The sequence below is a fragment of the Mesocricetus auratus genome, unplaced genomic scaffold (genome assembly GCF_017639785.1).
Source record: "Mesocricetus auratus isolate SY011 unplaced genomic scaffold, BCM_Maur_2.0 Super-Scaffold_2245, whole genome shotgun sequence".
Lineage (NCBI taxonomy): Eukaryota > Metazoa > Chordata > Mammalia > Rodentia > Cricetidae > Mesocricetus > Mesocricetus auratus.
This window is the reverse complement of record NW_024429180.1, coordinates 2,773,675-2,791,230: the sequence shown is the minus strand read 5'-3', so window position 1 is coordinate 2,791,230 and position 17,556 is coordinate 2,773,675. Positions and strand designations below refer to the sequence as shown.

General features: G+C 47.9%; 1 protein-coding gene across 20 annotated transcripts in view; it reads right to left on the bottom strand.

Moving 5' to 3' along the window:
- The window catches only part of Dock9 (dedicator of cytokinesis 9), a 252,776-nt gene that overhangs the window by 97,829 nt on the left and 137,391 nt on the right, over nucleotides 1-17,556 (bottom strand). For all 20 annotated transcript variants that reach the window (XM_040743307.1, XM_040743434.1, XM_040743566.1 and 17 more), the window contains exons 5-9: nucleotides 17,009-17,078; nucleotides 15,217-15,312; nucleotides 14,406-14,540; nucleotides 8,762-8,936; nucleotides 7,216-7,283 (exon numbers count right to left, since the gene is read on the bottom strand). In XM_040743307.1, the coding sequence (XP_040599241.1) occupies nucleotides 7,216-7,283; nucleotides 8,762-8,936; nucleotides 14,406-14,540; nucleotides 15,217-15,312; nucleotides 17,009-17,078 (544 nt within the window). The remainder of the gene's footprint in view (nucleotides 1-7,215; nucleotides 7,284-8,761; nucleotides 8,937-14,405; nucleotides 14,541-15,216; nucleotides 15,313-17,008; nucleotides 17,079-17,556) is intronic.

The window sequence follows — 17,556 nt, the reverse complement described above, 5'->3', positions numbered from 1 at the left end:
GTCACCTCTCTGACAGCCGTAATGAAGAAGTGGGCTGTCTTCTTTGTTGATGGCCAAGTGCCGCCTGCTGTTGTATTTCTAACCCAACCCAATGAGGAAATTAAGAGTCTTACTAGCTTTTCAGTCATGGTGTTGTTATAACCCGTCCTTGGCTATGTCCCAGACTCTCACTGATTATATTTAACCAGCTGCCTACTTGTGAATAAAATGACATTCATAACTAACCCTGCAAGTCAACTCACCTCCCTACCTGGCCTTTCAATTTCTAAGTGAAAGGAATGACAAGATGACGCCTAAGGTTCTTGCCCCGGCAATGTTTTCCTGGTGGCACCTACGAGTTGACCTCCTTGAGGTCAGGGGCAGGGTTTACATCTCCTGTTCCTGCTTCCAATGTAGAATATGTACGCCCCTGTGGCGGAGGCAGGTTCTCTCATGTGGAGTGTTTCATCTCACTTCATCTTATCTATTCCTTTACCTTCTTCACACACTTACACACACACACCTAGAATACACATAAGTGGAGTCTACTTAACTGAGCTCAAAAATCACACGCTTCCCTAGGAAGCTGCAAGTGGTGTATATATATATATGTATATATATATATATAAAATAATTCTGAATTGAGTCCCTTTGACAACGACAGAGACTGTGATCTCAGAATTTGCTTTTAGAGACAGGGTTTCTCTGTGTCGTCCTGGCATCCTAGAACTTGCTCGGTAGGCAGGCTGGCCTCAGACTCAGAGATCTGCCTGCCGAGTAATGGAATTAAAGGTGTGCGCCACCCACCTCCCCGCTGTGATCTTTTACACAAGAAAGAGGAAAATGAACAGACAAGTCAAAGATGAAGCAAAACCAAAAAGGCACATAAACATATGAAAACACACACACACACACACACAAAATATTAACAGTGAGGAGAAAAACAGACATTGGAACAGAATTAAATATTCCTAAAAAAATTTTTGGGGGGTAAAGGCAGAGAAATAGGAATATATTTGTTACACTCTTTAAGGCTGAGAAACCGGCAATATTTAAAACATCAAAAACACAAATGACCTTTCACCTAGAAACCCCAGTTTGGGGAGTCCTCCTGAAATCACAGTTCACAGATTCCATGCCGTGCTGTTTACCGTAATTTACAGAAGCTGAAAACTGAAAATCACCCAGACGTTTCTAAAAGACACGGCTGAATAAAGTAGGCATATCCACCGATGAATTATTACATCCTCGACTTGTGTGTGGCCCCTTACAAATTTATTCTGCAAAGAGACCACATCTTTGACTTTTTTTTTACATAACACTGGGTAGTTTTACTTAGAAGGAGCATAAAAGCAAAATTTTAATCACTGTTTAGTAAAGATATGTATTTTCACAGCCTAAGTGCCCACAAAAACACAGCTGTTTTTTTTTTTTTTAATTATCCCATGGACTATGTAATTGAGCATGTTTCGGGGTGGCAGGAAGCGGTCCTGTTCTGAAAACAGCCTGCGGTCCGTCAGTGCCTGGTGCGGCTGTAGGAGGCTTCCTCCAAGCAGCTGTGGCTCCGCCATGGCCTGGCCTGTTTTCTATTTTAGGTTCAGTAGAGAGAAGACTAATAGGAGAACTGACAGGAGCAGAGCGACCCTCCCTGGAAACTGCCACTTGCACATGAGCCAAAGAAGAGAAGGACTCAGGCGAAACAAAGATATTTCCCATCTCACGCAGTAAACGCTAAACCCAGCCACGGATGGCATGGCTACACCCGTATTTTCCTTCGTCAGTAGTTAGACACCAAGCATCCAAGAGTTCCCAAAGAAGATGGTCATGTATCTACAGTTTGTGAGAAATTTGAAGTGAAAGAGTCTATGGCCAATTTTATTTTATATCAAAGGATCCTTACAGGAAAAGTGTTGCCTTGACTGATGAGTCGTTTAGACAGAGCGAGATGAAACAGATTAAGCAAAATCCCCTGCAGGCAGAATATTTAACTCTTTAAAAGATTCTTATGTCTGTAGGTGGTCTGCCTGTATACATATCTGTGAGCCAGGTCCATGCCCGGTACCCATGAAGGCCAGGAGACGGCTTCGGGGATCCCAGTACCCATGAAGGCCAGGAGACGGCTTCGGGGATCCCCTGGGACTGGAGATGGGCCACTAGGAACCAAAACAAGGCCCTCAGGATGAGCCTCTGGCGCTCTCTGAACCCCTGAGCCATCTCTCTAGACTCCAGATGATGTGCCTCTTAATTTAAAGGGCGACCACAACCGCATAGTCATTGCACCATGACATTTAGCTCAAAAGGACTGACATTCCACCTCAAGACGCAAAGCCAGGCAGGCTAGAGCAGTCTAGAGTTAGGGAGTTTCGCAGTGAGGTGACTGCCCAACCACAGCCAGCTCTTTGGTGTAATAATGGCAGGGTTTTCTGGTTTGGGCTCGGAAAGGAAGTGTTTGTTACAGACTTGGCTCTAAAGCGCTTATAAAAATGTGGCCAGGAAGCCACACCGGTTCCCACAGTCCTGCTGGCCTCCTGTCCCTGTCCCTTACGCAGTCTCAGGGAGACTGTAAACACACAGACACCACTCTGTCCTACCCTTCACTGTGGAAGACTTACCTGGAGAGGAAAATTCGTGGACTTAGAAACAAAATGATGAGGAAATCAGAAAGAAGCCGCTGTGGAGTCACACGAAAACTGACTCTCTTTCAGAATACAAGGTGACAAAGTGTGAGCTACTGTTTGCACACACACATATACACACACATACACACAATACACCACACATACACACACACCACACACACACTCACCACACACAGGCATACACTCTCCATACACATACACACTCTCCACACACACACACACACTCACCACACACACATACTCACCACACACACACACACACACATCCATATAAATACATACACACCCTCCCACACACATACACACAATACAGCACACACACACATATATACACATACACATACCACACACACCTACACACATATACATACACACATAACACACACATAAACACCACACACACATACATACACACACCACACACACACCACACACATTCACACACCATGTACACACATACACACACACATACACACACACCACACGTACACACACCATGCACACACACATGATGCACACACACATACACACACCATGCACATACACACCATGCACATACACACATATACACCATACACACAAACACCACACACACTCACACACACACACACAGAAGGAAAATACATTAAAAGAGAGTGTGAGAGTTTTCTTCATACTGCCTTTACACGGAAAGGTTAATAGACATCCTCCAGTGTCACCTAACATCGAGGCAAGCAGAGGAAGGAATGTCCTGAGCTCCCAGAAGAAACCCATTCACTGGTTCACTCGGGCCTTTTAAATATACACACTTGTAAGACTGATGCTATGAATCTTGTTGCATTTATGAGAAAAACAGTTTGGTTCCATGCTAGACAGTAGGAGGAAAAGACGTTTTATGGTAAATACGGCATGTCCCTGATATGAAAGCCAGTAGCGACATCCAGTACTCCGTGTACAAGTAAATGCTACAGGAACACAGAAACAACCCTGAAAATCCAAGTCCATAACATTCCAGAATGAGATGTCAGTCATTTTGCACCGAAACAACTTCCCGCCAGACATATCCTGTTTGGCTAAGTCTCAGTCACAACGGAAAACAAAAGCCAGGGCGGCAGGAAGGGGGAGGCAAAGACAAGCCACCCAGAGAGGACCGGGCCACTAAGTTACACCGCCAGCTGCCTCTGCCCTGCCCCACTGATGCAGGGGTCCTCTCCAACCCTCATGGTGACTGGGCCCCCCGGCTTCTGCTTTCCTGACCTTCTCTCCCTGTATCCCCCCCCCCCCCCATTCCATACACGCTTTACCCGACTCTGCAACCACGGAGTTCACCACTCCTAAAAACAGGATGTCCATTTTGCGAGCTAGTTCCCATGCTCCCTTAATGAGTACAAGCGAGCCACACCCCAGGCTCACTAGCCTGACTAACAGCCAGGCTGACCACGAAGGGACCAGGCACAGGCACGAGCCTCCACTTAGAGCCTGGCCCCTCACACGTCACACCTCTGAGTAGGCCACCAGAATGCACAGGTGACTGACAGAGCCACACTTTCAATAGTCTCCATGGCAGCACCCTGGGGGAAAGACAATACACCTCCCCCAACCCTTTTTCCTTTGAAGAATTACATTGGCCAGGTAGGAGGAGAAGAAAAGATTAAAATTCTTATACAACTTCATAGGGGAAAAATTAGATTTCTTGTTGGTTTTGTCCTGTTTTGCTTTGCTTACGACAGGCTCTTGCTGTGACCCAAGATGACCTTGAACTTGCATTTCTCCTACCTCGGCCTCCTGCCATGCCTGGCTTAAAAATCACAGATGTTAAATAACCAACGTTGGGCTCTAATAACCTGAACTTCATCTCAGGCAACCACTCTGCTCACCCAGGAACCTAGAGCTCCCTTCTGATTTCTAGATTGTATCAATGCCCTGCTTCAATAAACTAAGACTAAAACAAGTTCACGAGTGCTGCTGTGGGAGCCTCTGAGATCCCAGAAGCAAGCATGGGTGTCGCTGATGCCCACCCAGACTTCCTAACGAGGAGGGGCGAGGGGTGTAGCTCGGTCTACCAAATTCAAGGTCCCGGGTTTCAGTAACACACAGACAGACAGACACACACACACAGAGCAGACACATACACACACAGACAGACAGATAGATACATACACACACAGACAGACACAGACACACACACACACAGACACACAGACAGACAGACAGACAGACACACAGACACACAGACAGACAGACAGACAGGTACACATACACACACACATGGCTGGCATGAAAATAAACACAGAAGCCCAAACTCCTCCAGGCTAGGCATAGGTTACAATGGAAGCTCTAAAGTTAGCTTTAATAGGCAGGTGCTAAAAAGATTCTGTGGAAACAGCTAAGTCCTGAAGAAAAACAATACTCTACAGTCCCAGCAAGGAAGGAGATTTATATTTGAGAACAACCATGTCATCTAGGAAGAAAGGTCAACGCTGAATGCTAGTCTATTTGCAATTCTATATAGACACACCACATTTCTATTATAGTGTTTAACATGTGGGTGTGTACAGTCACCAATATACTTTATTATATGTATATATATATATATATATATCCAGAAAGGCAGTAACGCAGGCTCTAAAGGGACACGTGAGGAGAAAGACATCACTCTCATCTTAAAAAGAACCACACACAGACGCACACACAGGAGATCGGGACAAGGATACTCATCGTAGCACTGCTTGGAGTAAGAAAAATGGAAACAGCCTGAATTAAAGTGTCTATGCAGTACAATAAAAAAATGACTGACCAGATCTTTACCCAAAACAGGGCTAAATGAGAGATTATCGGACACCAGTGTTAAAATAAACACACAAACGCACATGATCACCACCCAGCGTCTTTTAGGAAAAAAAAACAAAAACAAAACCGAAGTAAAAGGCATCACAGTGGATGCTTGTGGGGCTATGGAGAAGAGCCTGGGAGCAAAGGCAGCGTGGAGAAGGACTGCCCGCTGTCACTGAGGTCACATTTTTAAAAATATATATGGTAAGGGGGCAATATGGCAGCACAGGTCTCTGGGCAGTGATGGCTGGGTTGGTTCTGTTTTTCCTTGCGCTTTGCAGTAACTCCGGGGTGTCTCAAAAAATTACAAAATGCGCCAAGAGCCCGGCTTGGTTATAGCTTTCTCGAAGTTTGTTTGTTTGGGGTGACCCTGGAACACGTTCTGTAACTTCAGCAGCCCCTCTTGAGTCGAAGTGACCAAAAAAAAAAAAAAAAAAAAAAAAAAGACTGCAGTGCACAATCACCCCCTTGAAAACTGTGGCTATTAATTTAAGGAAGATAAGGTGCCTGAGCGTGCTGGCTGCTCGGCACAAACTAGGTCATCGGAGGAGGAGGAGCAGCCTCAGAGGAGACATGGCCCCACCACACCGGACTGTGGGTCAGGCTGGGTGCATTTTCTTGGCTCACTGTGGACAGCGCCGCCCTAGGCTGGTGGTCCTGGGTGCTGTAAGAAAGCAGGCTGAGTGAGCCAAGAGACTACCTGATGGGGGAGGCCCTTCTGTGTATGTGTTTGTCTGATTGGTACAAATAAAGCCCTGTTAGCCAATAGGGAAGCAAGATAGGTGGGGCCAGGAGTCGAGGAGGATTCTGGGAAATGTAGTGAAGAGAGTCGTCACCATGTGATGGGGGAGGGAGGATGAGCCAGAAGGGTGTCCTCGGAAAGATAAGTCATTATAAAAATACATGTCAGTAGTTATGGGTTGATAATTAAGTCAGAGCTAGCCGGTAAGAAGCAATAGCAAGCGGCCAACAGCTTCATAATTAATATCGTGTCTCAGCCAGGAGTTGGTGGCACGCGCCTTCAATCCCAGCACTCGGGAGGCAGAGGCAGGCGGATCTCTGTGAGTTGGAGGCCAGCCTGGTCTACAGAGTGAGTTCCAGGACAGCCTCCAAAACAATACAGAGAAATCCTGTCTCAAAAAAACAAAAGCAAAAACAAACAAACAAAAAATACAGCATCTCGTGTGTTATTTGGGGGCTAAAGCGGCTTCCGGGACCCAGGCAGCAGGCGGGAAGAATGCACGTTACAAATATCAGTGAGCAGCACCCTCTCCACGGCCTCTGCCTCAGGCCCTGCCGCTACTTTCCTGCACTGAGTCCCTGCCCTGACTTCACCCTTCAGTGAGGGACCCTGACCTGAGAGCTGTAAGCTCAAACAAACCCTCTCCTCCCCAAAGCTGTTTTTGGTCATACTGTCTGGTCACAGAAATAGCGACGTTCACTAAGACACCAGTGAACATAATTTAAGTCAGAGGGGCCCGAGTAAGAGAGAATACTTGGTATATGTAGGCTTGTATGTTGGTTATTTCTTCAAAATTTGTGCTGACACATTAAATACAATGGTGGCAATTTAAGAAAAATCAATAGCAATGTATTTTGCAGGGCATTTTTTTTTCTGGGAAATAGACTCAAGTATCACCAGTGCAAGATAAAGGCCACCCCTGTCACATTCACAACAGGAAGCAGGCAGTGACAATCACACTGTCGGTGTTATTGGCTTAAGAGAGCCGAGAAATAAGAAACATTCAGCATTCGGTGGAGAGTGGGGACATTAGGAGGACCTCACCTTGGCAAGTTCAGGCAGGTAGCTATCCAAACCAGAACCGGAACCTTCCAGCTTGCTTTGTTCGTCATCTAAACGGCAAAAGAGAGCAGCTGTAACTGTCTTATTTGTAACTATCTCATTTGTAACTATCTTACTTAATACACAAGCCAAGGAACCTGAACTTAAGGGTTCTCAAGTCCGAGAGAACATTCCAAACAGCTCAGGGCTTTGGAATGACACTGATGGCCGAGCCCACCAGGGAGAGTGGTGACACCCAAGACCTTGTGCATATGAGGTGCCCATCCTCAACTCTCCACACACGGGCACTTAGGTTAGCCATGCGCAACGTCCTTCATAACCCCCCCACACACTAGAACGTATGCCAGCTGTGTGCAAGGTTCTGCACAGCCACATCCAATCAGAGGCTTCGGTGGGACCAAGGAAACAGTATTTTGGCTTTTTTCCCCGAATTCTCAGTAATCTGGAGTACAGCCAGAGTTTTCACTTACAAGCTTGTATAATATGAATGAACGCACGTCAGAAACACAGTTGAAGCCAAGCAGCGGTGGCACACACCTTTAATCCCAGCACTAGGGAGGCAGAGGCAGGCGGATCTCTGTGAGTTCAGGATCAGCATGGTCTACTCTGCTAGTTCCAGGATGCCTAGGGCTACACAGAGAAGTCCAGTCTCAAAAAACATACAAGCAAACAAAAATAACCACCCCCACACACCCACACACACTTGATTTTCTGTAGTTTAGAGTAAGCTTCCTGTCCATCTTTACTTTGTCTTGAGAATCCCAAAGGGTGATACCAACAAAAACAGTAACTTCCTTAACTTCAAAGACGGACTCCATGCCAGTGGCTAGAGCTACATTTTTAAGCTAACTCATTCCATTGATAATTTTCTTTTCAATCATCCCCTCCCCAACCCGCCCACCCAACTTTTATTTTGTCTTAAAGACAGGTAGGTTGTCATGTAGCCCAGGCTAGACTCAAACTTACTATGCAGCCAAGGATGACCCTGAACTTCTGATTCCCCTGCCCCAACCTCCTAAACGTTAGGATTACAGATTCGTACTATCACACAAGGGTTGAGCAGCACCAGGAACCTAAGGCTTCATAGTTGAAAGGCAGGGACTCTACCAACTGAGCTACTTCCTAGCTCTTACTTCCATTTTCCAAGTAAAAACCAAGACTCAGAAAACGTTAAGTAGCTTGTCCAGGGTCACGTAACTAAAAAGCGGTATCCTTGGGACTCATACCCAGGCCTGCTCCCCACACCGTGGTTGTTCTTACCACACAGACATCGTCAGAGTGCTGATTCTGTTTTGGTTTTTTGTTTTTTGAGACCAGGGCTTACCATGTAAACCCCAGTTGACCTGCAGCTCCCTAGACAGCTGGCTGCCGCCTGAAAAAAAAAATCTGTGCCTCTTGCCTCTGCTCCTCACGCGCTGGGGTTACAGGTGTAGCCGCCACCCTTGCCTGGCTTCTGGGCAGTGACATCGAGGATGGCGAAAGCCTTCGCTGGCGGCCTCTTCCCCCACCCTCTCGCGGACCGACCTACCCTCATGGGAGTCCCCGTTTCGCTTCTCCTGCAGGGCAGCTTCGAAGTTGAGCTGCAGGATCTTGTTGAGAACGGCGACCCACTCCTCCATCTCCGCCTCACTGTCTGCGGCCAGAAGGTAGCTGCTTTTGTCCTGCATCTTAAGCTCAAAAGCAAAGCGCCGGACTCTGTTGTTCTGTTGATGGGAAACGGGGGCGAAAGGGACACACTGGGGAGTGGCTCAGGGCCATCTGCCCTTGCCGCTAATGGTGCCATCTGACTGGATCTCCGGAGCCCGGCGCCGGCTGCTTTAAAACTGCAAACTCCCTCCCTGTGAGCCCTCGCCATAGACGGCCTCTTCCGCTTTTGAACCTTCCCATTTGGTTGCCTATCTCTCTTAAGATTCGCTTTTCGTTTATGGACATGGGTGCTTTGTCTGTGGCGTGAATGTACACTGTGTGTGTGTGTGTGTGTTTATGTGTGTGTGTGTGACTTTGTCCCAGAAGAGGTCAGAAGACAGCACCAGATTCCCTGGAACTGGAGTTTCAGATAGTTGTGAGCCACCGTATGCGTGACGGGACTCAAACGTGGGTCCCCTGCAAAAGCAGGAAGGGGCTGGAGAGGTGGCCCAGTGATTAAGAGTATTTGCTGCTTTCCCTCTTTTTAATTTTAAAATTTTTATTATTTTCAATTATGTTTCCACGTGCGTGTGCACATGCGTGAATGTGTGTGCATGTGACCCCAGGTACCCATGGAGGTCAGAGACGTCAGATCTCCTGGAGCTAGACTTACAGACACTTATGAGCCACTTGACGTGGGTGCTGGGAACCAAACTTGGGCTCTTAACTACTGAGTCATCTTTCAGGCCTCATTATCTTTCTTATCTATTTAATTTGTGTACTACTTGCCCCCTGTATGGCACAGAAATCCCTCAAGGAAAAGGATGCTCATTCTCTTTACTTAATGTTACATCCAGAATCTTTAAAGCAATGTCTGGCACACTTAGGGCATTTAAAGCCTAGCTGAATCTACGAAATTTCACAAGCAAAGGCTATGTTCAAAATTTCTTTTAAAATCAAGTTGTGTTTCACCCTTGCCTTTCTAAAAGCTAACTACCATCTACCAGTCTGTTTAGCTTACTTCCATGGAATTTCTCCATCATATAGCAACCCTAAAAGTATGTAGACTTGTTGTCTCCATTATGGGATGGGAGATAAAGTGTAGACCAAGGTTAGTCCATCTCGGGCTGCTTGCATTCGGGTCCAACACTCTTTTCAGAAGGGGCTGTTCTACATACTGCACCCATGTTTGGTAGCATCCTGGCCTCCACCTACCACATATGAAACACCTACGAGTCAAAAACATCTCCAGACACTCACAAATATGTCCTGGAGGCAAACGCTCCTGGCTAATTGTTTTGGATGGAAACTCACCTCTGAAGAGCATAGCTCACAAAGGCTGAAGGAGGCAGAATGCCCCAACACCTGGCTATCTGCCGTGCAAGGATGCTTCGCAGCTCGGTGCCCGGGCACAAGGCGACCTAGGGCCCACCATTTCTAGCAGCACAGTTATTAGGAGCCTGAAGCTAAGTGCTTCTCTGGGCCAGGCCACGCAAACCATCTGCCACAGGCACAGTAACTGACGCCCTGGGTCTCACTTAAATGCAAAGGTAGGGATGGAGAAGAAGCGAAATCTGGGGACGGAGTTTTCTCTATGGACCTGGGGAACCACCCACCCCTCAAACACACAGAGGGGTAAAGCTCCAGGGAAGAGCACTAGGTCTCGAGTCTAAGTTATCCATTCCAAGGCCCGTTTTCTTCCGGTGGCTTTAACATACTATTACGATTTAAGGCTCAAGTTCTCTTGCAGGTCTACCTGGAAACGTTCCCCCTTAGGCATCTCTCTTTCCATTTGCAGCAGCAATCAGCTATTATTTTCAATAACCTCCAAAGAGGGGTGGGGCCAGCAGAGGGGTTTGGGAGGGGCACGAGAGGGTAGGGAAGTGTGTTAGCATGCCGTATATAGTTTGATGAAGATCTCCCTTTGGGGGCGGAGCTGACAGAAGAGAATGGGAGGGGCACGGGAGGGTAGAGAAGTGTGTTGGCATGCAACATAAACTTACATGAAGACCTCCTTAATGATCAAAAATGGAAGATAAAAAAGTATCTATTCCAAAGTTTTTCCTCCCTCCCCAAAACTATTTAAATCACAACTTTTTGTTTCTTTGTTGTGGTTGCTGCTGTTTGAGACAGGGTCTCATGTAAGCCAGGGGCCCTCAAATCCCCTAGGTAGCCAAGAAAGACTACAAACTCAGGGACTTCCTGCCTCCACCTCCTAAGGGCTGAGATTTCAAGTGTGCGCTACCACAGATGGGCTTAACTTACAGCCTTTAATGCTCGGCCTCAAGCAGGTAAGATAGAAGGGAAACAAGTCTTTTTGAAGACATGTATGCAGCTCAGCAAATGAGAAATGCTACGAGCTTACTAGGCGGAAAGAATCTGAAGGGAGAGACGGACGCTGGGGTGGGACCTCAGAGTCGGAAATGTTCCCAGGAGGCTAGCGGCTTGAGATGGGGACTATCCAACAACAGCAAACATCTGTGCCCTGTGTCTCAGACTCGCAACAAAACACACACTCTTGTCAAGCAAAAGAATTGCTTCATGCTTCAAAATGTGGGTGGGAGAAAAAAAATAACTATCTTTGCTTTCAACCAACGCCAGAAAACTTCAGCTAAAAAAAAATTAACTCCAAGGTCTTTCAACTTCACACAGATGAAACTTAAGATTGGAGATCTGACACAGGGAGCCGGTAAACTGTCACTAATGAATCACTCTGATACTTCTTATTTACAGAGAAGCAGCATGCTTTGATGTAGTTAACATACTTGTTATTCACAATGGCAGCTCGGTGGGTGGTGGTGCTGGCAGAGAACCCCCCCAGCCGATTGGCTGTTGCTGAAGATACTTTTTCAGGGACAGTGAAACCATGCTACAGTCTTGATGTAGGGCTCAGACACATGTCCACTGGTTTGTGGTCTGGGGTCCTGCCCTGCGGCTTATGGGTTTCCAAAAAAATGAAACCTGCCAGGAGCTAAATAAAAACCTGTGCTCTGGCTGCCTTGAAGAGCCAGCAGTGCTCCTCATTGATGAGCTACATCATCGGCTGTAGCGGGCAGCTCCTCTGCTTCTGCTACCTCGCCGCCAGGCTGCCCCAGTCCCCTGCACCTCCTGCCACTCACTGTCTTTCTGGGCCCCCGCACACTTGTGACTGGCAGTGCTGGTTTTCACTTCTGACAAGCACGAAGCCATGATTGCCAGAGCACTGGACAAGACAGATGCAAACACTATTCTCAGGTAGGGGTGGAGGCGGTGTGGCCATTGATTTCCCCAACAGAAGAAAAACAAAGGAACCCGCTGACTTCAGCATCTGGCTGGACAGAGACTCCAACGGGGGTCTTCGCCGTCTTGCCAAGGAAAAGCTACTGACCAAATCTCATGAAGGCATGAAAGACAGAGCTTACAGGAAACGCCTAAAGGAGAGGATACAGGTGAAAGACATCAGGTAGCCAAACACTGTAGGAATCTGCAAATCCCACATCTGTTGTGTGTAGTTTCTCTCTGCACGTCTACTTTAACAACAGCAACAACAAAAAGTTTGCCAATTAATTAAATAAAATTCAAGACAGAGCAACCCAAATTACAGAAAGTGAGAGATGGGACCGGGGGCCGGGGAGACGGCTCCTTAGGTGAAGGCACTCGCCTCACAAGTGTGGCGGCCTGAACTTTATCCATCTAGCAGTGAAGGAGAGAGGCGATGGCATACAGTTGTTCTCTGAGGCCCTCAAGTCTGCTAAGGGATTCAACGCTACCTGAACCACCACCCCCAACAATCAATAATTTGTGTTAGATTATAGAGAAACGATCATAGGAGAGAGAGAGAGAGAGAGAGAGAGAGAGAGAGAGAGAGAGAGAGAGAGAGAGAGAGAGAGAGAGAGAGAGAGAGAGAGAGAGAGAGCTACACCAGATGCCCCTAAACACAGTGGTGTGGAGCAGTTACTGCAGTGCCTTTGATGCTCCAAGGCCAAAGAACTTCTAGGGATTTCTTAAAAAACAAAAACAAACAAACAAACAAAACAGCCAAGTACAACTAGAATAAAAGGCATTTGCAGGTAGAGTATCTAAGAAAGCTACCATTTTATATAAAGTTTCTTAGCCGGCTACTACACTCTAGTAACTGGAGGGTGTCTCTCCAAAATAAAAGCTTCAAAAATCACAACAAGAAGGGAGAAGATGATGTGGAGACAGAGGTCACTCGGTGGAACGCTCACCCAGCAGTGCAGACGTGAACATGGCGGTGTGTGCCTGTCCCTGCAGTACTTGGGAGGCAGAAGCAGGAGGACCAGAATGTCCAGTCCCCTTTACTTGCTCTGAGGCCAGACTAGAATACATGAGACCCTGTCTCATGAAGGAGCAGAGAATTCTACCCGGCGGGGAAGGGGAAGGAAAGGGATCTCTACGACAGAGGCTCTTGGGGTGGACCGAGCACAAAGGGGACGGTCTCTAAAATTCTACCTCCACTCACAGGGCCACGAAAAAAGCGTGGGGGGTAAGTTGGAACCGACAGCTTTGGGGGAGCCCGGGCCGGGGTGCAGGGGCGGTGTAAGGGTGAAGCTCTTTGGGTGTTTTTTTTTTTTTTCTGAGACAGGGTTTCACTGTTTAGCTCTGGCTGTCCTGGAACTCGCTCTGTAGACCAGGCTGGCCTCGAACTCCCAGTGATCCGCCTGCCTCTGCCTTCTGAGTGCTGGGGTTAAAGGCGTGCGTTATCGTGCCCAGCTGGTGAAGCGCTTTTAGTAGTGTGCTTCATGCATTCACTAAAGCATGAAGATGCTCTTGAGTTTCGGGTAAGAACTCACACACTAAAACAAAAAGACTTCTGTGAGTTCGAGGCCAGCCTAGTCTACAGAGTGAGTTCCTCCATTCCAGGACGGCCTCCAAAACAATACAGAGAAACCCTGTCTCAAAAAACCAAAAACAACAACAACAACAAAAAGACCTCTGGTCAAACCCAAGAGCAGTGTCAGCTATGTCCCTGGATTCTCAAGGATGGCCTCACTACACAACCTCCTTGTGGAATCAAACTCCCGGCCAGTGCCACTCAGAGGGAGGCTTCTGGGGTAAGGCTGAATCCATCTACTATCTATCTGACAGGGAGACTGTTCACCGGTCACAGAGCCCCTCTGTCTGAGGGCCTCAGAAGGGACACATTCACGCCCTTCATTCTGAGACTGCTCGGGCAGATTCTGATGAACCAGGGTGCTTGTGTTTTACACACTGTGAATTGTGAAAAATGAACAAAGTCTCCGTGTTATAAAAGTGAACACCCCAATGTGGCGGGTTTTACTGTGCGGCCCAGGCTGGCCTTGAACCTAAGACCCCCCCCCACCTCGTTCTCCTGCCATCAAACTCAAATTTTAAATGCAAAACCTCACAGACTGGAGGACTCCTGTCTACCACAGCATCCTGCCATCTTCAAAATGATGAAAAAAGATAAGCCGTGCATTCAGGTCAGGTATCATGTTTCTACCCAAATTTCAGCCGCGCTGGGGAAGCGTTTCCCTGAATCTTCTCGTGCACACAAGCCTTGACAGAATTCTTTTCATGCTCACCTGGATCACACCCATGCAGGAATCGAGGAATATGGATCCTTTGGGCTCCTTGGAGATCTTTTCATCTTTATAAAAATTTAGATTATAGGATCCATCACCAAGTTGAATCAGGTGGAAAAAACGCCTCTTGAAGGACTGAAAACAAAAAGCCAGACACGGACAGCTCTTCCAAACGGACAGCGGGGACCTGAGAGCCACAGGGACTCCTGAGCCAGGAAGCTGTAACCTTCCTGGGGTTCTAGCCAATGCTGGTAACTGGACTGGCAGGAGGAAGACCCTCCCACCATGGCTCACGGCCCTCCCGCCTATCTATCCGTCCTAAGAAGGCTTCACCAACGCCTACGCGTCACCCTTTCTCGCCCACAGAGCTTGAGATCCTACAGAGCCACCCGAAAGTCGGGAGAGGAGTTCCAATTCAGATCTGTGCTCAGATCCCCAGAGCCCCTCACACAACAGGGGGCGTCTTCCAGTTGTGACACACAAGGGCTTAGGGGCGTCGGGATTCTGGCCGCCAGCCGGTCCCTGGTTAACTTCCCATCTGAGTTCACCTCACCTTCCCTTCGCTGTCTCTTTTCTCCTTAAGTGACTCACCCTGGTCTCTTCTGCACAACCTCTTAAACCATGTTTACTTTTATAATTTTAATTTTTTTTCATTATGTGCCAGAGGTTGTGGGATGCCCCTGGCGCTGGAGTTACAGGCAGCTAGCTGTGCGCTGCCTGATAGGAGCTCTGGGACTTGAACTCAGGTCCTCCGGAAGGAGCCCGACAACATCCCTTTTGAGGAGGAAAGGCAGGGCGAGGGCCCTCTTACCCTCATGGTCACGCTGATCGCACTGTTCATGTTGCCTTTGTACAGCCAGCCGTGCTTGGTGATCCCGCCCTTCTGAGACCCGAGGGAAGCAGCATCCTGGGAGGGAAGGAAACACCACAGCATCCATGGACTGCCTACGCGGATTAGTTACTGCGAGTTTCCCCACGGGGGAGGGGGGACCACTCCGCCAGTGCCAAGCTAGCCACCTACTGCTCTATAGGGACACCAGTGCCTCGGTGTCACACTAGAATTCGCTTGCAGCGAGACAAAAACGAGCCTGTGTTTCCAGATATCCCGTTCCCTCAAAGGTCAGGTTCGTTCTGGCCGGGTTTTTTTTACTTCCGAGGGTTGAATGAGCCCCACAGAAACCACATACTGCCTCACCCAGTTTCACGGGGGGAAAAAAGTCTTCAAGCTACGCTCCTCCAAGGGTTGGAGCACAAAAGGAAATTCTTGAACTGCTTCCCAAAGGCTTGGTTCAGGGAAAGGTGAATAAAGAAATGCAAGACAATGCAGAAAGGAGGTGGAAAATGTACAGTGTGTCTTCGAGCTAAGACCCACCCAGTGAGAAGTAAGCGGGCGTGAGCTGGCGGCCACTAAGAGTTTTATTAGGCGTGTACCGTGCCAGCCCCAGCGGCAGCCAGCACATGCAGCCACGGGTAGCTATAGATGTGGCCTAACACAAAATTGTGACGTTACCTGAAAGGTTTTGGCATTCTTTTTTAAATGTAACTGGACTGCCCAGCGTGTGGATTTTAGAGCTGACAACACCAGTTCGCCGTGACAACACGCCTGAGAGACAGAGCGTGAACGGACAGAGGGAACACGGACTACAAACGGCCGGGTCTTTTGTTACAAAACTGGCCCCGGCTTCGTTTGGAACCATTTGTGGCTTCAGCCTTGTTATCATTGGAACTGACAAAACCATGTACCCGTCACGGGTTTCCTAAGCTACTGGGCACCTCTCCATGTACACCTTCACTTGGCCCTCCAGGCCCTATAATAGCACCTTTAAAAAATAATAATAATAAAAAAGACTGTGCGGCCCTGGCTGCCCTAGAACGCATTATGTAGACCAGGCTGGCCTTAAATCACAGAGATTCATTCCCCACTGCCTCTGCGAGGTGAGTGCTGGGATTAAAGGCGTTTACCGGGAGCCACATTAGGTTTTCTGAGAATTGTTTCTAAAACAAGTGGCTCCGGGAATATTAACTCCTACAAATGGTTAATGCTGTACTTGGTTTACAGCTAAGGGAGAGGGAGGGGAGTCTAAACTTGTGGCGGGTACTGACGGGTGATGAGATATGTAGAAAAGGATCTGTGTTGAGCCTTCCTGGGTGGGCAAGCCTAGAGCCCTGAACTCTTTATACTCTTCTCTAAGAACTGCTTGTTCCCCTCCAAGAGTCAGGGAGCTTATTAACGTCAGTCTGCTCAAAAACAGTCCCGATGAAATGGCCATTTTACTTCCACTGGTTGCCATCCTGTGGAAAAACTGTCTAAATGCAAGGTCTAGGTCGTCCTGGTATCTTTTAATAACGTGGCCAGATCTGACCCACGTCCTTGCAAACAATCTCAAAGCAAAACACAAGTCAGGGAATGTGAGATGCTGAGCAGCTGAGATAAAGCAGGGAGGGACCTAAAGTCAACCCCAGAATATGTTTATGAAAACTTCTTCCTTTGCTTCATTAAGCATCCCAGTTCCTGCTTGGGCTTGAAGGCCGGCGCTCCTCTCGAAGCCTGCGCAGTCAGAGTCTCCAGGGAGGAGAGAGACAGGAGGGAGCAGGACCCCTACCTCGTCTTTGTCGGCCTCCTCGTCAACTTCGTAGACGTGAACTGGAAGTTTATCCAATTTGGCCGCTTTGCTTTAAAGACAAGAAGGGAAACTTGCTTTGTAACCGCATAGTCGATAGTTTCCTTCTCCGTCCATCCATCGGAGGAGCCCGCCCCGCAACAAGCCCAACAGTGGCTTTTCCTAAGGTAAACAATAACACAGCCCACACCATCGCTTCTCGATGAGCCAAAGGTCCACACAGCACTGTAGAAATGAAGACACGTCTTGCTAGAGCTATGAGGCCTATTAAATGTAAGAAAGTTGACTCGGTGCTAATTAAAAGACTTGGGACAGGTTCTAATATAAAACACGAGAATCAGCGAGGGGGGGATCACAGAATTTTGTGATTAATGATGGGGGGGGAATGAAGTGACTAACAGTGGTCAGAACTGACGAGGACAGCAGCAGTAGCTGCAATGGAATGATTAGCTATGTGCTGGGCATGCTGGGTACCCTGCACGTGACCTCACATTTTCTCGTCTAACCTGGTGGGAGCTGTTGTCAAGCTA